This window comes from Saimiri boliviensis, chromosome 1 (genome assembly GCF_048565385.1).
Source record: "Saimiri boliviensis isolate mSaiBol1 chromosome 1, mSaiBol1.pri, whole genome shotgun sequence".
In the NCBI taxonomy this organism is placed as follows: Eukaryota; Metazoa; Chordata; class Mammalia; order Primates; family Cebidae; genus Saimiri; species Saimiri boliviensis.
The window spans coordinates 296,709,447-296,733,489 of NC_133449.1; the positions used below are offsets into that span (position 1 = coordinate 296,709,447).

Consider the following 24,043-nt stretch of genomic DNA (forward strand, 5'->3'; position numbering starts at 1 on the left):
CCAGAATCTCATATCCAGCCAAATTAAGCTTCATAAATGAAGGAAAATTTTTCATGAACAAGCAAGCACTCTGAGATTTCATCGCCACCAGGCCTGCTTTACAAGAGCTTCTGAAAGAACCACTATACACAGGAACAACCAGTATCAGTCATCCCAAAAACTTACGAAAAGGTAAAGAGTATCTCATAATGTAGAATCTATGTCAACTAATGGGCAAAATAGCCAGCTAGCATTAAACAACAAAATTAAACTCACAAATATCAATATTAATCCTAAATTTAAATGGATTAAATACCCCAATCAAAGACACAGACAGGCAAATTGAATAACAAGTCAAATCACAGACTTAAATGAAATATTGGTTGGCTGTTATTTTCTTCTCTTATTCCTTCCTGTCTCCGCTGTTAAGCACAATTATTGGCATAAAAGAGGTTTTTAATATCCATTTTTAGATTGCATTCCAGCCTAGGCAATAGAGCAAGACTCCTGTTCTCTCTCCCTCTTTCTCTTTCTTTCTTTCAAAAAAATAAAAAATAAAAAATAAAGTACAACACAATGTTTCAAAGAGTATTCATGTGGTGACTAATAATAAAAGTTAATTGATATAATAGATGTGAAAACAAAAACCTAGATTTAGTTTAAATGTTGAATGTTAACAATTTAAACAGATTCATCTCTTTAGTCTTTGTTTTTGTTTGTTTGTTTGTTTGTTTGTTTGAGACAGTCTTGTTTACACAGGCTGGACCCTTGACCTCTCAGGCTCAAACAATCATACTCACTGTACCCTTGACCTCTCAGGCTCAAACAATCCTCCTGCCTCAGCCTCCTAAGTAGCTGGGACTATAAATGCATGCTATCACACCTGGCTAATTTTTAAAATTATTACAATTTGTGTCCGTGGGGTTCTCACTGCGTTGCACAGGCTGATTTCAAACTTTTATCCTCAAGCAATCCTCTGACCTCACCCTCTCAAAGTGCTGGAATTACAGGTGTGAGTCACCACACCTGGCCTAGTCTTTGTAAGTTAAGGAAATATATCATGAACGAATCAAAATAATGAAAAAAGTCCTAATTATTAGAATTTCATTTGGCATAAAACAAAATCAGATTCTAGGACAATGTGGGTGACTAGAGCCGAGAGGGGAATTCTTGAATGGATTCGTACCTTGCATTGGGTCCACACAAACCCCACACATTCTAGGAGACTGTGTTCTTCCTTTATGATGACTGCATTCACGGAGCAAACCTTGAAATGATTCTGTGCATTCACTGGTCGGCCTGGTGAACAACCATCCCTCTCTAGCTCCCTGGCCCTATAGCTCAGGGGCCATTTCCAAACCATCTAGTACGGGGCGGGTGCTGGGCTGTCTATCACTCAGTAACTATCTTCGGAGTAACTGAACACATACTGTAGTATACATAATCTCCCTGATAAAAGCTGTCTCATTGAACAGGGAGGAAGCCTGGTTTTCTTCTGTGATGTGATTGTAGCATCTGGCCTTCCACTGACATTTGATTGTTCTTTCAAATTACATTAGCAAACTTCATGCTGTGGACAGCATAAGGAGAGATTTCAATCCAACTCTGTCATTGAAAGTCACAAATTCTAAATTAGTGACGTCTTTATAAATTTCATGTCCAACACATTTAGGATCTGTGATTTTCAGAATCAAAGCATGTTTCAAAGACTGCGAAGTTCAGCCATGTTTTCTTTAACAGAGTTCAATGCTCTCCAAAATGAGGCTTACATGAGTGTCTTGAAAGAAATCAGTGACACGAGCATATTTACTCTGACTAAACACAGGGTTAATGAAGCACTTTTTTCCTTTGCATTTTTCTTGGTTTTGTTTTGTTTCTTGTTTTTGGCAAGAAGAAAGAGAAAACTGAGGCTAGTGGTCACACTCTGAGGGAGACGTTCCCTTTCTGGGGCCAGTTGTGCTGGGTCCTGTTTCTAGCTTCAATAGCCCTGGCTGACCCCACTCCAAATGCGAGCGGTCCCACTGTGTGAGTCCGGGAAGGCATCCCCTGTGCTTGCTGGCCCAGCCTCCTCAGAGACCTTCCATGCTAGTGTGTCAGCTGTGTAGCCCCTGGCTCTTGCCCCCCTTGCTTTCCAACACTCTTTGAAGAATGTTGCACAGAAAATCTAGCAATATTGCATCATGGAACTGCAAAGAGATCTAATCTTCAGTTCAAGCTCATCACAGTTCACTTAGGTCTTTGTAAAAATTACTTATTTCTAAGAGTTTTAAGATTGAATCATGTGTGAGTAATCCTGGTTATTAGCAAGTTACAGTAATTCATACTAAAGTCTGTCTTATAGAAAAATTTATCACGTCTAGCAGTAGTGGAAATGGAAGAGAATAAAGACATGATATGATAAGAAGAAAAGAGGACATGGTGAATAGAAGACACATAATAAATTGGCGGACCTAAATCCAAATAAATATAACCACACTCCATGAGAACAGATTCAGCTTATATTTAAAAAGGTAGATTTGGCCGCGTGTGGTAATTACGCCTGTAATCCCAGCACTTTGGGAGTCTGAGACGGGTGGATCACCTGAGGTCAGGAGTTCAAGACCAGACTGACCAACATGGCAAAACCCCATCTCTACTAAAAATACACAAATTAGCTGGGTGTGGTGGCACCCGCCTGTATTCCCAGCTACTTGAGAGGCTGAGACAGGAGAATCGCTGGAACCCGGGAGGCGGAGGTTGCAGTGAGCTGAGATCGCACGACTGCACTCCAGCCTGGGCAACAGAATGAAACTCTGTCTCCAAAAAAAAAAAAAAAAAAAAAGATAAATTCTTCACTGGATAAAATCAAAAGCCAGCAGAATACTATTTGCTAAAGACATAGAAAAAACTAATGACACAAACATTTAAAAATAAAGAGAATTAAGAAATGTAAGTCAGGTCAAAAAATAATAATAATAAATGGAGCTAGTGTTCATAATGTTAATTTCAGACAAAATAAATCATAAATTGGAAAGCAATATTAGAAACAAGGATGGTCATTACTTAATAATAAAAGAACAATTCACATGGAAACTATAACTAACAATACAAATTGGAATTTTAAAGTCAATTGTCAATTATGAAGTAAAACTAAGAGAAGAAATTGAAAAACAATCAATCATAATGTGAGATTTTAATAGGCTTCTCTCAGAAGCAGAGAAAGCAGATAAATATAGGAACATAACAGATTTGACAAAATAACTGATGAATTTGATCTAGTTGCCACATGAATAACCCCATTCAGAACACATTCCTTAATTCTCACAGGAAATATTTATAAAAATTCTCATTGCTAAGCCATAAAGGAAGTCTCAAAAATGCCAAAAATAAGATAACTTTAAAACTTTCTTTTATTTCAACATAAGAACATTTTAAATAACAGAAAAAATTTACCCTGAAGCTTCCCTACATTTGGAAATGTAGAACCTCAATTCTAAATTATTGATGGATCAGATAATAGAACAATGGTGTGTCATTGTATCTAAAAACAATATATTGTATTCTTCCCTCCAATACCAGAACTTTGATTCTAAATGAAACGTAGTTTTCAACAAATATTTCAGGAAGTACTTATTAATACTGCAATCATTTGCAGTAATTGCATGGACATAAATATAAACAGGTTTGTACTGCAATCTATCTATTCTATCTATCTAGCAGTTTGTGTTGTATTCTCATTCCAAAATATCTGAAGCATATGCTACGGTTTTAATTATGAGGGGACAGTTACGCTGAGTGTGGGGAATCCTAGTGAATTTTAAAACCAACCACGCTGAGTTCCAGAAAACAGAGTAATAAAAATATTATGACAAATTTAATGATTTAGCCTAAATAACCACCTAAGTTTCCTGAAAACCAGAAGTATTCTTAAGTTTGCAAGATACCACATATACATCTACATATGTGTGTATGTATGTATGCATGTGTATACATATATAAAATTCTAAAAATATAGTAAAAGTAAAGCAACCAAGATATCTGTAAGCAGGTGACTGGATAAATGAAACTGGTATATCCAGACAATAAATGTTCTTTAATGCTAAGAAAAAAATAGCTACAAAAGACATGGAGGAAATGTAAATGCATGTTACTAAGTGACAGAAGCCAATCTGAAGAGATCACGTGCTGTGTGATTCCAACTCTACGACATTCTGGAAAAGGCAACACTCTGGAGCAGGCGTCCCCAAACTTTTTACACAGGGGGCCAGTTCACTGTCCCTCAGACTGTTGGAGGGCTGCCACATACTGTGCTCCTCTCACTGACCACCAATGAAAGAGGTGCCCCTTCCTGAAGTGCGGGGTGGGGGGAGGGGGGTGCTGGATAACTGGCCTCAGGGGGCCGCATGTGGCCCGTGGGCCGGGGCCGTAGTTTGGGGACGCCTGCTCTGGAGACAGTGAAAAGGTCAGTGGTTGCCAGGGGTTGAGGGGAGGGAGGGATGAACAGGCAGAGCACAGAGAATCTGCAGGGCAGTGACGCTCCTCTGTATTACACCACCATGGTGGGCCGTCTGTCCACACCCACAGAATGTACGACACTCAGAGTGAACGCCCATGTAAACTGTGGACTTGGGTGATAGGGATGTGTTAATGTGCGTTCTTATAAATGTTAGCAAATGAATGGAGCACTCTGGTGGGGAATGTTGATGGTGAGGAAGGGTGGATGTGCATGGGCCTAGGAAAGAGATGGGAACTCTCTACTTTCTGCTTAATTTTGTTATGAAGCTAAGATTGCTGGGAAAAAAATAGTCTTTACAAGTAAGTAAATAAAACAAAACACATACACATACAACAAAATGAAAATCAAATAAAAAATAAAAACCCAAAGTACAAAATGCTTTACAGAATGACTTAAGGCACACTTCCAGATGTACAATGACACATTCAGATTTAGAAAGTTAATGTTATGTCCCCATGGCTCCTGCAATGCTTTCTATGTTAACATTCTGGCGTTTCATGAAATACGTCCACTCAGTCTGGCTTATGGTTTGTCGTGTTTGTCTATAGTTATAATTGACTTTCATTAGAGATGTATATAGGCCAATGTCTGTACCTGATTAAATACAATGCAAGCTCATTGTTTCGGTGTGAAGTGACATTTTCCCCAGGGAAGATAGTAAGGTATCATCTTTTATGCCTCGGAATCAACATATTGAAGTGATTAGACAGTATCAAGTCACGGCATTCCTACCTGATCTGGTGACGTCACATTGTAGCTGAACAGCTCCCTAACAGTGTTTCTCTTTTGTTTTAGTTTAGTTTATTTTTTTGAGGTACGGTTTCACTCTGGCCCAGGCTGGAGTGTGGAGTGTGCAACAGCTTCCTGAGCTCGAGTACTGAACCCTCCTGGGTTCAGGCAATTCTCCTGCCTCAGCCTCCTGAGTAGCTGGGATTACAGACACGCCCCACCATGCCCAGCTAATTTTTTGTACTTTTAGTAGGGACGGGGTTTCACCATGTTGACCAGGATGGTCTCGATCTCTTGACCTCATGATCCACCCGCCTCGGCCTCCCAAAGTGCTGGGATTACAGGCTTGAGCCACCGCACCTGGCTTTTTTTTTTTTTTTTTTTTTTTTTTCCTATCAATATGGTTTATTTCTGCTCCAGCTCAGCTTCTTTGCACCCTGGCTGGGGAAAAGGGACTCTGGGTGCCGGAAGTTCCAGTCACTGCAGGCAGTGGTGCAATCAGTGCAACCTCTGCCTCTGGGCTCAAGTGATCCTCCCACCTCTGCCTCCCAAATAGTTGAGAGCACAGGCATGTGCCATCACACCAGCAATTTTTTTTTTTTTTTTTTTTTTGTATTTTTGGCAGCGCTGGGGTTTCACCATGTTGCCCAGTCTGGTCTTGAACTCCTGAGCTCAAGCTACCCACTTGTCCCAAAGTGCTGGGTTTACAGGCGTTAGCCACTGCGCCAGGCCCAGAATTCATTCTGGAGGGTCCATAGCATTTCTGGTTTCCCTGATTAGTCTGAGATTGGTGAGATGTCTTTGCAGAGGGCTCAGTGGTGGGCAAACAGGTCACCCAAGAACAATCAGATAGACCTCAGCAAGGTGGCTTCTGCGGGTGAGACGCAAAGTCCTGTGCCCACTCCACTGGGCTCTCTGCCGGCAGAGCAGGAAAAATCTCTTGGGATCTAGAGAAAAAATCTCTAACGACTCTGGAAGTTCCCCTGTTACTTCTTTCCCCTGCAAGTAATCCAACGTTCAGTAAAACTGGCACTCATCCCAGCAGCAAAAAGAAAGTAACAGCAGAGAATGGCTGCCTGTGCTCGCAGCCAGGGTTTGACAACAGTATGCAACAGCTTCCTGAGCTCGAGTACTGAATCCAGAGTCGAGTTGCTAAAACACCAAGCATCCTAATATAATCCCCAAATATTCCAGAGAGCCATGTTGACACAGAAGTGGGGCTGCTTGCCATCCCGGCTGTGCCATTCGTGGGTCCCAGTGCAAAACCAATGTGCCAAGTCCCTTGTTAAAAACCCTTCGGAATCAGCAACAGCAGAGAATAAAATCACACCGGAGGCTCCTCTGAGCAGGGAGCCGGTGGGCTACACGGGCCTCACCCCCAGGAAGCCCATCCTACTGCTTGGGAGCACTCAGCTACTCGGATAATTAAATGCATGGAGCTGTTCACTTCTCCAGCATTCCTGTGAGCGAAACCCTCTCTTAGACAAACACCACCTCAGCAACCAGGTTTCTTTTCATTCCCTTGGTAACCTGCGCATTACTGGGTGGTTAGTTATTTTCAGGGCCTCACTTTGAAGAGAGATAAGAAACATCAGAAAAGGAAATTTCTCTCCTCTTTTCATTGCAGGTGTTTCTATAGGAGAGCAGTGGAAATAAAGCTGTCTGCTGAGTCTTCTGCTTCACTTCTAGCGTGCATGCAGCAGGCAGAGCTGCGGGCCTATGTATCTTGGTTGTAAAAGGAATTATTCCACTAATGGGTTTGTATAAGCAAGAAGAATAAAGCATCCAAATATCAAGTGGAGACAGGGCTGCAGAGAAAACAAAGCATTTGATCACGATACGTGATCCAGACTCTTACTAGGTGTTATCTAGACTCTTATTTGGCATCCCTAGTAGAGTCCTGAAAACAGAGGTAAAGTCTCCGTTTACCATCTGGAAATCATTTCCTGCTGTATCTTCAATCCCCTGTCCAGGAAGGTGTGTGATTAGCGTTAATGCTTAGAAAACGAGACTGAAGATGAATGGTCTGAAGAGCCACTCCATTTAGATAAACTAAGAAGTATAAAGGGAATAAATGTTTGTGTGATTTATCATCCGTGTCTCAAAAGCAAGTGATAAAAATGACTGATTCCTGCTGGAATGCAGATGGAGGCGGGGCAGCCGCGGGAGGGCCGGGAGGGCCGAGGGCTGCCTGTCTGGGCCGTGCCAGCACCGGGAGGAGGCTCAGTGTGAGGGAGGAGTGGGAGCTGGAGGCGCAGGTGGGAAGGGCTGATGCCTGTTGTTTCTCCAGGATACTCCTGCTGACTGAGGCTGCACAGACGTTTTAAGATAATCTCCAGCAAGAAGACACCTGGACACCTAACACCCTGCCCCCTGCAGCAATTTCTGGCCTAGGGGACTCCATCTGGCAAGACAATTGCGGGAGCCTGAGAGGCAGGACCGCCTCTGGGTGCTGAGGCGGAGGCTGGGGCCCCAGCCAGCACAGCTGAAACTAAACATTTCCTTTTCTATTTAAGTTAAACATGAGAAGGCTGCGGATTAAGATCCTTTACAGGTCCCACTCCCCAATCCTTGTGGGTCTCTCCTTCAACTTGAACATGAAACATCAGATAACACCCCACTGAGCCCCACTTAGTGTCAGACAGAGCACGGGCTGTGGAGAAGGAGAGCACTGCCCAATCCTTCAGGGCTGTGGCTCCAGCTTTGCCAGGCTGCCGAGGACACAGCTCGGAGCACCTGCAGCCTAGAGGCCGGGAAGCCTCGCAGGGAGAGAATCCGGTAAGAAGGATGCACAGGAGGAGAAGAGCTCCCTTCTCACTGGAGCCATCCCCAACGTCCCAGGTTTCCTCTCACTGTGAGTGCCAAGGGGGACATATCTGTGAGCAGTATGGGGGAGGTGGCAAGAAAGAAAACAACCGACCAACATGCAGATTGCAACCGTGGGCAACCATGATTTCAAAACTCTTCTGCTCTTTCCAAGAAAGCGCTGAAGCAGCTGCCAGCATCGTCCCAGGTGGTAGGGCACAGGCCCGTCCTGGGGAAAGGACCCATCCTGAGCAGCTGCTCCCTCTGCTGCTGCTTTTCTCTGATGCCCTGGGGTCACCGGCTCTCCTGCTTTCTACGCCTCAGTACTGTGGGGTTTGCAGATGCAAAGGGGCCTCTCCAGGGGTGTCCCAACTATCACTTCAGAGCTAACTATGTGATATTTCAAAGCACACAATTAGGATCCCAGACACTGGTAACTTCTTCCCATGTTGGGGTGAGCTTTCTCTAGCATTCTCTCTAGATGGACTTCACTGAGTAGACCAGGGCTGACTAGATTGCCAGAGTACGCTTGATCCATTAACATGGCCACCTTGAGAACTATCATGCAAGCACTCACTAACATTGCCAATTACCCTGAGCTTTAACATGAACATTCTGATGGATTGGCTTCCACATGGAACTAGTAAGCCCAGTCCCTCCTGCATGTGAAAGTCACATATGCACACACACACATATGCACACACACACACACACATGCACACACACAGATTTCTTTAAGTCTAATTTAGTGGTTTCTCTGCTTCACAGCACTGGTAAGTAGGTGCCTTGAGGAGTCACAGAGGCTTCTTCCTTAACAAACCTGAACTAAACACAGTATGGAAGGAAATTCAGCACAGAAAGCAGTGTTTCCAACTTCCACATGGCAAGGCAAGGACCTGCAATCAAGATCACAGTGATATCAACACCAGCTGAAACACAAGCAGAGCCCACTGTCCAGTCAGCAGGAGAGGGGAGGTCAAGCTGGTGCAGCAGTTGACAATGCTCTGTCCTTGGCCAAACTCTAGCCACGTTCCTCGGAGCTCTCTTCACCACGAGGCCTCACCTTGGCCTCTAAAGTCGTGAATAAACACAAACATGGTTTCTAACAGCTCGAAGCAACATCCCTAAGATGACCCCAGCCCCACTTAAAGTGCCTGTCTGAAAAATCTCAAGGCTTCCCAAGAATTTCCTGTCGGTTCCGGCTGACATCTGAAGAGAGGACCCCTGTCTTCCAGTCTCTGTGGGAAGGCGGAGCCTCACTTCTATGATCACCAGCTGACAAACCAAGATAGATTTCACAGGGACCAACGCTCCTTCATGCTTTTTGTAATTCTTCACCTCTTCATTCTGTGCCTCTAAAGACCCCAGGTTCAGTTGGTAGGAGGGGAAATGGCCTGGCTTCAGGGGAGAGACCTCCTGTCTTCGGGAGAAGATGACCTGCTCTTCTCATCCCCACTCCAGCTCCCCTCTCTGCTGAGAACTGTTTTCATCACTCAATACAATTCTCCACCCTCACCATCTCCAATCATCAATCATGATCTGATTCTTTTTGGATGCTAGACTAGAGTTTGGGATCCACTGAGTGTGGGTACCAGAAAGGCTGTCACACTGGCCCTTTGCCCCTGATGGTGGAAGGCAGCTGCCCCACACTACAGAGTCAGGGGCTGACCGAGCTGCTAACACATCTCTGTCCACTGGGCTGTGGACGATGAAACTAAAAGAGCTAATTACCACATTGACGCCCCCTCTGGAGAGTTGAGGTTTGGGTACCCTTGCCTGGGTACCACCATGCTCTGCTCCTGGCAACACACCTGGTCTGGCCGTGGGCTCTGCACGCAGCTTTCTCCTGTGTCTTCAGAGTGGCCAGCTGCATCTGGTACTCATTTTGCTCACATGCTTCCTCCCACAAGGGGCTGAACACAGCTGGCCGAGCAGATGAGGTGCCCCTGCTGGGAGTCCAGCAAAGGGGCAGAGAAAAATCCTGCATCAACTTTCACAACCCTCTGTGATGTGTCCCCAAGTACAGATGAAGACAGTGAGGACCAGAAAGATCAAGGTTTTGCCCAGACTTGATGGCTCCTGACAGCCCAGTAGGACCGTGGCTGCCTCTAGGCGTCTTTCCCCACCTCCTGCCTTAGAGAACCCAAGCTTGGGTTTAGGAACTCTTAGGGGCAGCAGCAGTGAGAGGAGAGGGGAATGATCAGTGCCCCGGTTTTTTGTGGCTCCAGATCTCACCCCTGCATGTTTGCAGGGCACTGAGGAACCCAGGATCCCTTCCCCCGGCAGGCCTTGTGGTGGGTTCTTCTAGCAGGTTTCATTCGGCAAGAAAAGCACACATTAGTGATCACAACAGCAGGCTGAGAATGCATCACCGTCACCGTGGTGTGTTACCACTGCTGCCAGCCTGCTGCTGATTCAAGCACAAATACAACCAACAGGACACCATTCTAAGAATGTCCACTTACAATCACGAACATTTCCAGACCACTTCCAGCCCAAACGTTCTCTCTAGGTCTCTTGTCCAGGCAGCTTTTGTCCCCTTTGCTTCTCTGCTATTATGAGTGACGTGATGGCAATCAGCACTTCTCTTTCTAAACTCAGGAACTCCAAGACTCACTGAAGGCATCTGCAAACTGGGAAACCCGCTTCCATGAATACGGTGTTTCTTACCTGGGAGGACAGGCAGACACTTTGCAAGGCACCACCCCTGTGATAGGTCGGGTCTTGGGATTGCAGAAGGACATATTGACTTGAAACTTCAGGTCTCTGTAGCAGCCCTCTCTCACGGTCATCTGTCCTGTAGGAAAGGAAGAAATGCAGAATAAAGACTCCCATGCACGCCTCACAATAAAAGGCAGGTGAAGAGCTAATAAAATCTCTTTTAAAAAATCTTAGCCATATTTACATGTCTCTGTGTTAATGACCAACTGGCCAACTATTAATATTTCCCTTTTCCCATCTGTCTTCATAAGTTGTCATTAGCGAATTTCATTCATTCTAAGATGCACATATCTTCCCTCCATATTTTTATTTTAACATCTTTAAAGACAACGTTTGTTTTGCAATTGATGTCATCATACGTGTCGTGAAATTTACTGGTTTGTTTTCTACTCTTTCCATAGTTTTAAACACCAGTTGTTTTTCAGCAGAAACACCAATATTAAATATACCTGTTTCACATTTCCATTTGAGATGACAACAAGAAAAAGTAATCCATCAGCAGGAAACATAGGCAGCAAAATAATAAACAGTTTGTCACCAGAGAGTTCATAGAGCTCAATCTGAAAGGCACACTTTCAGTCATGACTCAGGTGTTGCATAGAAGGAATGGAAATGGAAGTGTGTTTGATTCTCAGCCTCCATCTGTCCAAGACTTTGTGAAATTCTCTATATTTGTTCAATATTTCAATTAATTAAATTTACCCCAAAGGGGACTTTAACTTAAGTAAGGGAACAGGGGTAGTCAGTTCATTAGGACAGAAAGTAGAATGGTGGTTGCCAGGGTCCTGAGGAGGAGGAATTAGGAACTAATGTCTAATGGACACGGAGTTTCCATTTGAGAAGATGAAAACGTTCTGGAGACGACAGTGGTGATGGTTGTACATCAGTGCGAATGTACCTCATAGTACTAAAATGTACATTCAAAAATGGCGAAAGTGGCAAATTTCACATATATTTTGCCACGATAAAAAAGAGACTATAACTAAAAGACACTTTAAGGAATGATATTAAAGAGTGAATGCAGGGCCAGGCATGGTGGCTCACTTGAGTCCCAGCACTATGAGAGGCTTAGGCATGTGACTCGCTTGAGTCCAGGAGTTTGAGACCAGTCTGAGCAATACGGCAAAACTCCATCTCTACATAAAATACAAAGACCAGCCAGTCATGGCGGTATGCACTTGTAGTCATAGGTCAGGAGGCTGAGGGGAGGATCACTGGAGCCCGGAAGGCAGCGTTGCAGTGAGCCGAGATGGCACTGCCCTGTACTCCCACCTGGATGACAAAGGGAGACCCTGTCTTGAAAAAGTTAAGGAGTAGGGAAAAAATAAATAGAACCAAACTAGTGTTGATTTAAAATTAACACAAATTATATTTAGATCTAAAAATGATTTTATCACTGCACTTGCAAAGACCGACGAAGGAGTCCTAAAGGTTGGATGGAACTCCTGTTCTCATTCCTCTGCAGCCCAAGCCGTGTACAACTCAGACTCTGACAACTCAGAGTTTGCTCATAAGGAAATACAACAAAAAGATTGTCTCAGAGGAGCAAAGGAGCAGGTTGTAGACACTAGGCACAAAAATCTCTAATGCCAGTTCCACGGAAGTCAAAACCCTCCTGGCTTAAGGAAAATTAAAAGTTTCTAACATATACATTGAAAACAAGTTTGACATTTTGGCGTTGCTTAGTCAAAAGGAATAAGGCCATTCAGAAGGGAAAGTTATACTCCATACAGTGTCCGTCTTCTTAAGTGTAAGGAGGCGGGCAGCTCCCCTAAGCTCCAAAGCAGGAAGCCACTGTAGGAACTCATGGCTCCAAGCCACAGACCACCCATTTCCTTTAGCCTTTTGAGCACTGATGAAGCAGAAAGAGAGGTGACATAGGACCCTCACAGTTCTGTAAAATCAGTCATCTCTCTGCTAACCTGGCAGAATTATATATTTAACCCAGGTAAGTGGTTTTTACATGGTGCTCCCTTCAGGTGAATTTTGCAATTATTTCTTTGCTTTTAGCAATCTCTGATCAGGAATAGGTTATTTAAAAATGACTTTGAAAGCAGACGCAGTGGCTCATGCCTGTAATCCCAGTACTTTGGGAGGCCGAGATGGGCGGATCACAAGGTCAGAAGTTCAAGACCAGCTTGACCAATAAGGTGATACCCCGTCTCTACTAAAAATACAAAAATTAGCTGGGTGTGGTGACACATGCCTGTAATCCCAGCTACTCAGGAAGCTGAGGCAGGAGAATTGCCTGAACCTGGGAGGTGGAGGTTGCAGTGAGCCAAGATCGTGCTACTGCATCCAGTCTGAGTGACAGAGTGAGACTTTGTCTCCAAAAAAAAAAAAAAAAAAAAAAAAAAACCAATGATTTTGATACATACTCTAGAAATGTAAGAAAATTATTTAAACATATTGAGCCTCTTGAAGAAAAATGTTCCCATGAAATAACAAGATTTTACCAGCTGTAGACTAATAGCAAGAAGGCCAAGGTGGCGATCATTGAAGACGGACCTCAATCCCTTGGGGCAACGGAAAGGAAGTCCGAGAAAATATGTCTAGGACTGGTAAGTTTGCAGCTTCAGCATCTGTTCTAAAAGATCAATTTAGGAAAATCAAAGATGGATTTGGGATTGGCCTTTGAATGTCCAATACCCCGCCGGGCAGGTGCAGTGGCCTTTGAAAGGGGGGCGAGACAGTGGGGCAAGAGAAATGCTAAAAGAAAATAAAAACTTGGGATTTCAATTCACTACACCGAAAGGAAAATTTAAGCTGAAAGCTGAGTCATGCAAAAAGCACCTTTCCTTTGGTTCTTAGCAAGAAAGCTGCGGATACAAGGTTAAACACCCCCACGGGTAGCTACCCATGTTCACCTTATCCTGTCCAGTGCCAATTTACTGACTGAGATGCTTACTCAATTGACAATTTCCTGCCTGTTCCTTTTCCCTTGCCACCTGTGGATCCAGTAATGGGGGCATATCCGTCATCTTTCCCCTCCAGTCCGCTTCTCCCCTTTAAATATCGAAGCCCTCAAATTAAACCATCTTTGGAGAAAGGAGCAGGCCACAGACTGTTTCTGAGCTTCTGGATTCCCTTTTCCTGGCATATCCTTAACCCTGACAAAATAAACTTCTAAATTGACTGAGACTTGTCTCGGATACTTTTTACAGTAAACAGGGTGGACTTCTAGAATTCTGCTGCTCAGCTGCCTGAACCTCGATTCAGCAGATGTGTTCTTGTGTTGGAGACAGAGCAGAAGCAGAATTTGCAGAAGCCTGGGTGGGCACAGGGTCCGGATTCATCAGCGGTGCTGGGAAAGGCTGAGTTTCGGCTCAGGTGGGACTTAGCGGGCCAGAGACATGCGCAGGTGTGTGCAGGATCACAGAGGCTGTGCACGACGACCCAAAGGGCTGCACAGTGAAACTCACTTCAAAAGGAAGTGATGTCCCAGAAACTCATCACTGCCAGTGTTCCTGAGATAGTAACGGACCAGCTCTGTGAACCATCATGTTGCACCCAGCACAGACATAGGTACCGAGGGGTGGGCAATGATACGCCCCAAATCCCTTGTAGTCGAGGCCTCACGGCAGCTCCTGCCCGCAGGAGGGAGGAGCAGCACTGTTCTGGATCAGCTTCTGTTTTCCAGCAAATGAATGTCCTTTTTAAAATGGCATTTCCTTTTAAAAATATACATACACATGCACACATTCCTGCCCCTCCCCGATTCAAAGCCCATATTTCTGTTTTTAAGCTCTGGACTTCCTAGCCTTGCTCTTCTAGCCTGTGATGCTGGGACCTTGCCCTGCAACCTTTCCTTTGTCCTCTGACTCTCCAGGGCAGCCCACCTGCTGTTCTCTCCATCTGGAGTGCTGTCCTCTACAGCCGTGCCTCTGGGCTTACCCAGCGGGTTTCTTCTCATCCCTTTCAATCAGGCCCAGACACACCAGCTTCTCTAGATTCCTTGGCTCACTGGTTCTCAAGCTTAAATGTGTATCAGAGCATTCTGGAAGGGCTTGTTCATTAAAACATGGAGTGCCAGGCTCTGCTTCTAGATTTCAGCTGCAGCAGGTCTGTGGTTGGGTCTTAGAATTTGCATTTCTAACAAAGGCTCAGTTGCTACTGCTCTTGCTAGACCAAGGACTACACTTTGAGAAATGTTAAGTCAGCTCTGGGCAAACTTAGAAGCCGCGGTTGATTCCTGTTTCAGTTTACCCAGGTGGGTTGAGTGCACACAGCTCCTAAGATCCCCAGGACCTCTGGAGTATGGGACTTTCAGTTCCCACTCCCCCACCTCACCAACCTCCAGAAAGGGGAGAGAGATGGGTAGTTGATAAACATATACACGTGGTGCGGGTGGCACATCTCAACTCCATGGCGACAAAAGCTCCTGTGCTTGGGACTGTTCGAGACCCCAAGACTTATGCAACTCTTCATCATTTGTAGCCCTTGTAGTAAACCCATGATGGTAAATCAAGTGGCTTCTTGAGTTTTATGAGACATTTCAGCAGATCAGCAAACCTGAAAGGGAAAGCCTGTGGGAACCCCTGACTTTGTAGGCAAGTTGTGGGTATCCATGAGATCCAAGACTGGAAACTCACATCAAGGTGAGGAAAGTCTTGGGGAATTGAGCTCTTACCCCTCTGGGGTTTGAAGCTAATTCCAGGTGGTCAGTATCAGAACTGAACTGAATTGTAGGATACCAAGCTAGCAGCATCTAGAGAACTGAAGAACTGGCTGTTAGGGTGGAAAATTCCCACCTATTTGGTGTCGGAAGTGCTGTGAGTAAAAACAGTTCATGTCAGGCTAGCTCAGCTTTATGCACATTTGTCCTGGAAAAATGATAGCAGTAACACCTTTCCCTCTCAAAGCCTCCCAGTTGCTTGCATTATGCTGCAGTTTGCATTACATGACACTTTGTATTACATGGCAGTTTGCATTACACCCCACTTTGCATCCCAGTAATTCATTACATGGTGACTCTAATTATAAGGTTCTGTTAACATTTATGTGTCATCTGTTGGAACAGAGTTCTCCGGAGGCAGAGTGCATTTGTTATTCGTTGTTATAATTTCAGTAGCATGCCTGGATTAGTTTGTCACTTCACTTAGTTTTTGAGCCACTGGGCAATTCTGCTACATTCATTAACTTCTAAGCTCCAACAAGTTAGTAGAGGATTAACTAATACTTAGCCCCCACAAACATCATCAAAATAAGGATATATTCTTTTCTTTACATATTACTTAAGGACAAACTGGGGCACAATTTTGATGACTGACACATGTATCAATGCTGAGATGCAATTTGAAGATGCTTTATGAACCCACTTTCCACTTGCTAACTAGGACTGAGAGACTATTAAATTGGAAAAAGAAACAAATGTTTGTTTAAAACTGTTTTGCAGAAAATCTTCTGGACTTCCTTAAGTGTAATAGTTATGATGACCCAATTTAAATAAGAAATATACAGAATAACCACACTATTTTTTGAAAACTGTTAGAAATCTAATGAATACAAATGAAAGTTAAACTGTTTCTCTATTCACACTTACTTTTCAGGTTCAAAGTCCATTTTAACCAAACTTTTATGGCTTTTTTAGGAGGTGTGATTTTATAAACAATGGCTTCAGTTTGGTTTCCTGTTTTGAAATTAAAAACATGTGAAATTCAAATCTTCTGTTCAAGTCTGAACAATTATGCCTTTATGATCACTGATGATTCTGAGCAAGGTACAGTGTCTCAATAACTAAGCAAATAAGAAATTTGTTTTGCTTTGAAATAAACACAGAAGTAGGCTTTATTAATATAGTTAGTTTCCTTTCTTACTGGAGACATTTGCTTGGCTTCACCCTTAAGCTGCCTCAGTGTGGGCCATGTACCAGGTCCGAGTCACAGAACTTTTACCTGTTAACTGGATAACAGGGAAGCCTGGATTTAGTAAGTCATGTGATAATTTAGTAACAACGTAGTAAAAAATATATTAAAAACTCAATGAAAAGCACTGTGTTTGTCCAATGTATGTGCAAGTCTTGCCCCAGCCAGTTAATTTTTAGCTTTGACCTTAGAAATCTTTTGTTTTCCTTAATGACATGTAACTATCATTTTAGGCAACAACATTCCTTGTTATGTAACACAGCAGTGCATATTGCAAGACTTTTGTCATCCCTGGATCCTACCCATTAAATATCAGTAGCATCCCTCTCCCAATTACAATGACAACTAAAATAGTGCCACAGGTTTCTAAATGCACCTTATGAGAGACAGTAGACTCTTCAGTTGAGAATGCTGACAGATGGCAAGCACATAAGGTAAGTGTATAATTAGGAAACAAAAGAGGAATGTACAGTGTCCCTTTGAAAGTTTTAGCAATTAATGGAAATAAAGAAGTTAGCAGGTTACAAAAAATTTACTTAAGAAAATAATGATGAAAATGCTAAAAAAGATAATCTGTGGAATGTAGCTAAAGCAGTATTCAGAGGACAATTCGTGGCCTTAAATACTTATGTCGATAAATGAGTAAGAATGAAAATAAGTGAGCTGGGCACGGTGGCTCAAGCTTGTAATCCCAGCACTTTGGGAGGCTGAGGTGGGTGGATCACGAGGTCAAGAGATCGAGACCATCCTGGTCAACATGGTGAAACCTCGTCTCTAAAAATAGAAAAAAATAGCTGGGCATGGTGGCACATGCCTGTAATCCCAGCTACTCAGGAGGCTGAGGTAGGAGAATTGCTTGAACCCAGGAGGCGGAGGTTGCGGTGAGCCGAGATCGCACCATTGCACTCCAGCCTGGGTAACAAGAGCGAAACTCCGTCTCAAAAAAAAAATAATAATAATGAAAATAAGTTAACAAAATATTTTAATTAAGATGTTACAAATAAAGGATAGCCCAAGAAAGCAGAAAGAGAAATTTGATATATAAAAACAGAAGTCAATATATTAGAAACAGAAGTCAATATATTGACTATAATAATGTACGACTTTGTGTACCTTCTTTCACACTCTCCTCCGTATCACAAGAAAATCAGGAGTAAATTTTCTAACTCTCTTGTCTGTGAGGCTTTCAGTTAGATCCACCAATCAGAGGCACTAGCACGAGATTTGGAAGGTGGGAGTGAGAAGCCACATGCTCCCAAGGATGGGCCTTGGCAGATGCAAAGGTCTGTGGTCATCTTTGGGCATTTTCTAGGAATCACTTGCTCCAATGCTGGATTATCTGTAATCATCACCTGTGACCTCTAAAATTTTCTGCAGCTTTCTGGCTTTTCAAAAGCCAGAGTATCTATGAGAGCTACAGATGTCTGGCCTTTACTCTTTCAATCTTTCAATTTGATAAACAACCAATCCTCTGTATTAAATAACTTACTGCTTGAAATACATAGAATGGTTTCTATTTTCTTGATAAAACTGTCACTGATATGTTGACTTCATGAAGTAAATAAGTAGGAAGCACAAATGAGCAAGATGAGAAATGAGAATAAGAAAATATTTACATATAGAAGAAATGAAAATAATCTAATGGGCTAGTCTTTTCAAATATATAAAAACTAAGTTTTAAATTCTACATTTAAAAAGATGGTGTTCTTAATTAGAAAACTACCTCCAGAAGGGATAAACAATCTAAGAAATCTAATTACCATACATAATAATATAAAAATTTATCAAAGATTTAAATCCTTCAAAAACAATAGATACAGATTCTTCAAATATATTTTACCAAATGTTAGTAGACAGATAACACTAAAGCTATTAAATTGTTCTGGAACATAAAAAATAGGAAAGATTTCCAACACTTATGAAAATGAATGTCTCATATTTTAGCACATAAAAGAAAACTACAGCTCAATAATACTTAGGAGTATTAACATGAAAAATGCTAAATAAGCTAAGAGAAGGAAGGATCAAGTAGCATATTAGAAAGAAATACATCACCAGATAATGATTCATAACAAGAATGCAGGGATGGTTCAATGTTAAGAACAGATGTTAATATATTTCACCATTTAATGGATTAAAGGATGAACACAAACTCCATCATAAATGTAATGAAGTTCAGCATGTCATAAATTTAGCCTCCATTTTTGATAAAAACATTAATAAAACAGATGACAGATGGATATTTACATCAATATATCTGCATATTTGTATGAGTTTGTGTGTTTATGTGTGTATATTTGTATCTACATATATAAATATAGGTAATTGAATGTTTATTTAAACCTAGAAACTAGCATTATGGGAAACACTAGAACTATTCCCATTAAGGTCAGAAATAAAGAAAGAATTTTAACTATTATTAGTCAAAATTATTTTGGAAACACTGGCTGGCACAATTCGACAAAATAAAAAGAATATAAGGAGTATGAAACTTATGACAAGAGGTAAGCTTATGTGGTATGATTATGTATCTAGGAAGCTCAAGAGAATAGGTGTTAAGATGGGTTTGTTAACTGATTATTGGGGGTGGAGAAAAGAAAGGACTAGAAACAGGGAGAGCAAGATGAATAATCAGAGATTCTTGGGTAACTTGAAAAAAAAGCAAGCCTGGATGTAAAAAGACCAGAGAATTCTTTAAAGTAACTGGGAAATTGACCCCTGTTGCCACGATGATATGAATTCGCTACAATGTGGAAAACCAAGCAAAGGTGTCCTTCAGGCCAGTGTAGGTGTGGTACTGACGAGGGATCAGAGATGGAGGCAGAGATTTGCATGAAAAGACACAAGCCGCTTCCTGGATAGTGATGATGGGGAAAAGCATTCAACGAGCCATCACTCTAAAGGAGAGTACAAAGAAAGGAGGCCACTGACCTTGTTAGAGAAGAATTCATGGAAATAAAAAGGTCTTGGAAATCCAGAGGAAAGAAGTTTCAAGGGAGGAGTGGCCAGCTGTTGAAGGCTGCAGGGAGGTCAGGGAGAAGGGGCTGAGAAAGAGCCTGTGGACGTGGTGACCGGGCAGGGTCTGGACTGGAGGGTCTTCGAAGATGTGGACTGCAGAGATGAAACTGAGGCACTGGGGAAGAGTCGGTGGTCTCTGGGTGAGAATGCAAGCAGGAAGTGCAGATTGCACTGATAAGCTTGTGAAAGGAAAATAAATCTTGGGACCTCAAAATTACTAAGCTAAAGGGAAAAGTCAAGCTGGGAACTGCTTGGGCAAACCTGCCTCCCCTTCTGTCCAAAGTCATCCCTCTGAGGCTCATGTGAGACAAACGCACATCTGATTGCTTCCTCACTCCTATTGTTTATGTAAAAATGCAGAAACATTGAGCCAGACTAAATTGTGTCCTCAGTGGAAGGCTGATCGAGGACTCAAAAGAATACAACCTTTTGTCTGTTACCTACTTCTAAACTGGAAGCCCCCACTTCGAGTTGTTCCGCCTTACCGGACTGAACAAATGTACATCTTACACATATTAATTGATGTCTCATGTCTCCCTAAAAATGTATAAAAGTAAACTGTACCCCGACCACCTTGGGCACATACCTCAGGAGTTTCTGAGGCTGTGTCACGGGAGTGTCCTTAACCTTGGCAAAATAAACTTTCTAAATTGACCGAGACCTGTCTCAGTTGTTTTGCATTCACAAGCTTCACACTGAAAAGCAAAAGAAGGAAGAGAAGGAGTAGAAGAATGAAGAGTTTAAGATTAACGAGGCTCGAGCACATTTAAGAAAAAGGAATGGTTGGTAAGGAGAGGGAGGAATGACATTGAATGAAAAGAAAAAAAGGTACATTTGATGATAAGAAATGTGGATAATGGGATGAAGAGCACCAGTGGAGAATTTCATTTAGAAAGGAGGAGAAGCATCCCCTCTGGGGCAAAAAGACATGACAAGATGAATAACAGAGGACCCTTGAGCGAAGGCCGTGGGAGCAAGCTGATGCTTACGTGTGGCACGGCCTTTCCTGCATAGGGGGTTGGAAAATGCCTGGTGTATACACAGAGATCCAGGCTGATGGAGACAAAAACATATGGAAACTATTGCAGCATACTTCATAGTGGGTTTGGCTTTCAATTTGCTTCTGAGGGTAAAGTGTTGACTTTAATCTACAAAGATTAGTAGGATTTGGGATTCTGTTAACAGAAATTGTTTTCCTCTTTTTACAAATTACCATAATTAAAGTCATGTGGCGGGGAGGGGTCTGCTAATGATCCTCAGGCTTGCATCCTGGGAGTTCTCCAGGGAAACACTTGTCTTCAGTTTTCACCCCCACCCACTGAGGCATCTACACTCACCTTCCCAGGTCATAAAGGCAGGCCTCTTCCTACCCCAATCCCTGAGAGGCAATCTTCTGATTGCCACTTTAAAATTAACTGCTGCGAAAATCAAACACCGCATGTTCTCACTCATAGGCGGGCGCTGAACAATGAGAACACATGGACACAGGGAGGGGAGCATCACACACTGGGGTCTGTTGGGGGGATATAGGGGAGGGACAGCGGGGAGGTGGGGAGTTGGGGAGGGATAATATGGGGAGAAATGCCAGATATAGGTGATGGGGAGGAAGGCAGCAAATCACACTGCCACGTGTGTACCTATGCAACAATCTTGCATGTTCTTCACATGTGCCTCAAAACCTAAAATGCAATAAAAAAAAATCTAGACCAAAAAAAAAAAATTAACTGCTGTATTCAGTGGAGTTACAGTTTTTCTTTTAAAATGCAGTTTTCCTCCCAGGGCAATCGTTTTCTTATTGTAATTCTGAATGCCAGGGATTCCAGAAATCTCTCTGGGGGCTCCCTGGAGTAAAAGACAGCGACTGGTGAGTGTTGTTTGCATGCAATGTGTTTGGAGAGAAGTCCCCTGGTAAAAACACAATGGAAAGCAACTTCCATGGGCGTCGTAGACACTGGGACATGGTATCAAAAGCATGGACTACTTGGCCCCATACCCAGGCCTTTTGATTCAGCAGGTCTGGGCTGGAGGCCCAAGAATCTGCATTTCTCGGCAGTTCCCAAGTGATACTGATGCTGCTGGCCTGGGGTCCTACCATGCCGAGAGCATCTCAGTTACTCTTCCACAAGATTTCCCATACAGTGATCTTACACTGTAGGCATCCAGGTTCATGAGAGTGAAATCAGAATCTTTATAACTCCATCTCATTTCAGTCTCTGTGCCACAGAAAACTAAAAATCTCCGTGTGTGTGTCACGCACACACATATTTGTGGTCAGGGTTTTCCCAAGAGAAAAGGTTTTAGACTTTTAAAAACCACCCCATTTGAAACACTCTCCATAAAAGTGAAGCCACTATTTGTAATTTCTAAGAAACTTTCCTCGGCATATGGAAGCATTATTTGTTTATAGTATGTTGAAAGTTGGAATAACACTTGGATATAGTAATAATTGCTCAAGAATGTGACCGGCCACATTAGAAGTGGGCTGTTCATGCACATAACTAAGGAGAAACTCTCTGCAAATAGAGGACACAGATGACATAGTGACATAGAAAAAGCCGATCGCTAGGCCCCTCCTGAAGGAAGGTATGCATTTGCAGAGCTGTGCATGGAGAGAGAGACGAGATGGATGCACTAAGATGCTCACAGTAGCATCTTTTTATTTATTTATTTTTTCTCTATCAAGATGATTTATTAGGCCAAACTACTTACTATGAAAATGCTTCAAAACGCAGTAGGAGAAGATGTAAACGCAAACAAGCGCACAGTGACGATGCCTATCAGAACACACTAAAGAATCAACACTGCTTCCCCCTTTACCTAGACAAGGAAGCTTCTAGACTACCTCCTCCTCCTCAGCACACTCCTCGAACTCCTCCTCCTCAGCTGTGGCATGTTGGTATTGCTGGTATTGTGACACCAGGTGTTTTCACTGGTGAAGCGGTAATTGTATGTATATAATTGTCTCAGGAATGATTTGTGTTCTCTACTTCTGTTTATTTGTGACATTTATAATGAAAAACATGCCCCAAACTAGCAAATCTGAGCCTTTATGAAGGTGAATATCCTGTCTTGCTGATACCTGAGGCAGGCTTGGCTCAAGGACACTGGGCAAGGGGCCCCCGACTGCTCCAAACATTCTTATCTGCCTGCACTCTCTCTGTTCACAGCTGCTCTGGCCTCTCCTTACCGAGTGCCCTGAGGGCTCTTCATTCAAAGGCCTAAAGGGGTGAATGGAAGGAGGAAGGAGCCAGGGGCTAAAGGGCAGCTGACATTTGGTTTTACTTTTGATCCATCTTATATATTGACTGACACAGACCACAGGACATCAAACTGGAAAGACATTAGAGGCCCCTTTAAAACACACATCAGTGTGCCTGTACAGGAGTACACACACACACACACACACACACACACACACACACACACACAGAAGACAGGGTGGTGAACCAGTATAAGTACTTTCCGCAGCAGAAGGCAGAGTGGAAGTCAGTCCCAAACAGCACCCTCTCTACCACACCATCCATCACACCAGAGTCCTGCTCCTGGGCCTGGGCCTGGGCCCCAACACTTACTAAACTCTCGGGTATCATGTGGCGGTCACGTGGTTGGGTTATGAAAGAGTAGGTTTGAGTTATGCTTTAGGAAACCATTTTTCATGGTTAATCCAGTGCTATGGGGAATCACGTGAGATCAGAAGGTCTTTGCTTAGCTGCAGAACCTGAAAATCTGAGGTCATAGGCTGGCCAGGGACATTCGGATTTCTTCTTCCATATCTTTGATTTTGTCCCTTGTTTTCTGCATGGCTCCCATCAGACTAGTTCCCCTGAAGGTTTTCTCCCCTAACCCACTCTCAAACTCTTGCTTTTCTGTTGTCTATTTGATACAAACAGAAGGGAGGGAAATACTGGCTAGAAGAAGGCAGGGTCCCTGGCAAGGGCTCCACCCTCAAGCCTGGACCCACAGCCCAAAGTGAGAACTGTCCCTGTTGTTTTGCCAGAATGTTGCCTTTAGGTTCACCTAGCCCCCTGTCCTGTGCCCATAAGAACCCCAAACCTCAGACTCAGTGGACACATGCACACAGAAGATAGAAGCATCTGAACATCGAGAGAAGTAGCTGGACATCGGAGACTATGGTTGGAGAGGAGCACAGCCAGGGACAGTCAGAGTCAAGTTTGGCTGTGGACAGCCAGATTCCAGGGGAAGATGATCTTCCTACTCCATCCCCTTTCCAGTTCCTCTTCCTGCTGAGAGTCACTTCCACCACTCAGTAAAGTCCTCCACGTTCACCACCCTTCAGTTTGTTCCTGTGACCTGATTATTCCTGGACCCTGGACAAGACCTGGGGTACCAAGAGGGCAGAGTTTCAAAGGCTGTTACCTGATCTTTCACTGAACTGGTTAATAACAGTTAGCAGTCTGCAAATGTTAAAAGA

At 43.2% G+C, this 24,043-nt stretch overlaps 1 protein-coding gene across 1 annotated transcript in view; it reads right to left on the reverse strand.

Moving 5' to 3' along the window:
* Positions 1-24,043, reverse strand: part of ADAMTS16 (ADAM metallopeptidase with thrombospondin type 1 motif 16) — a 182,617-nt gene that overhangs the window by 43,887 nt on the left and 114,687 nt on the right. The window contains exon 18 of the mRNA XM_003932512.4: positions 10,679-10,805. Coding sequence (XP_003932561.1) covers positions 10,679-10,805 — 127 coding nt within the window. The remainder of the gene's footprint in view (positions 1-10,678; positions 10,806-24,043) is intronic.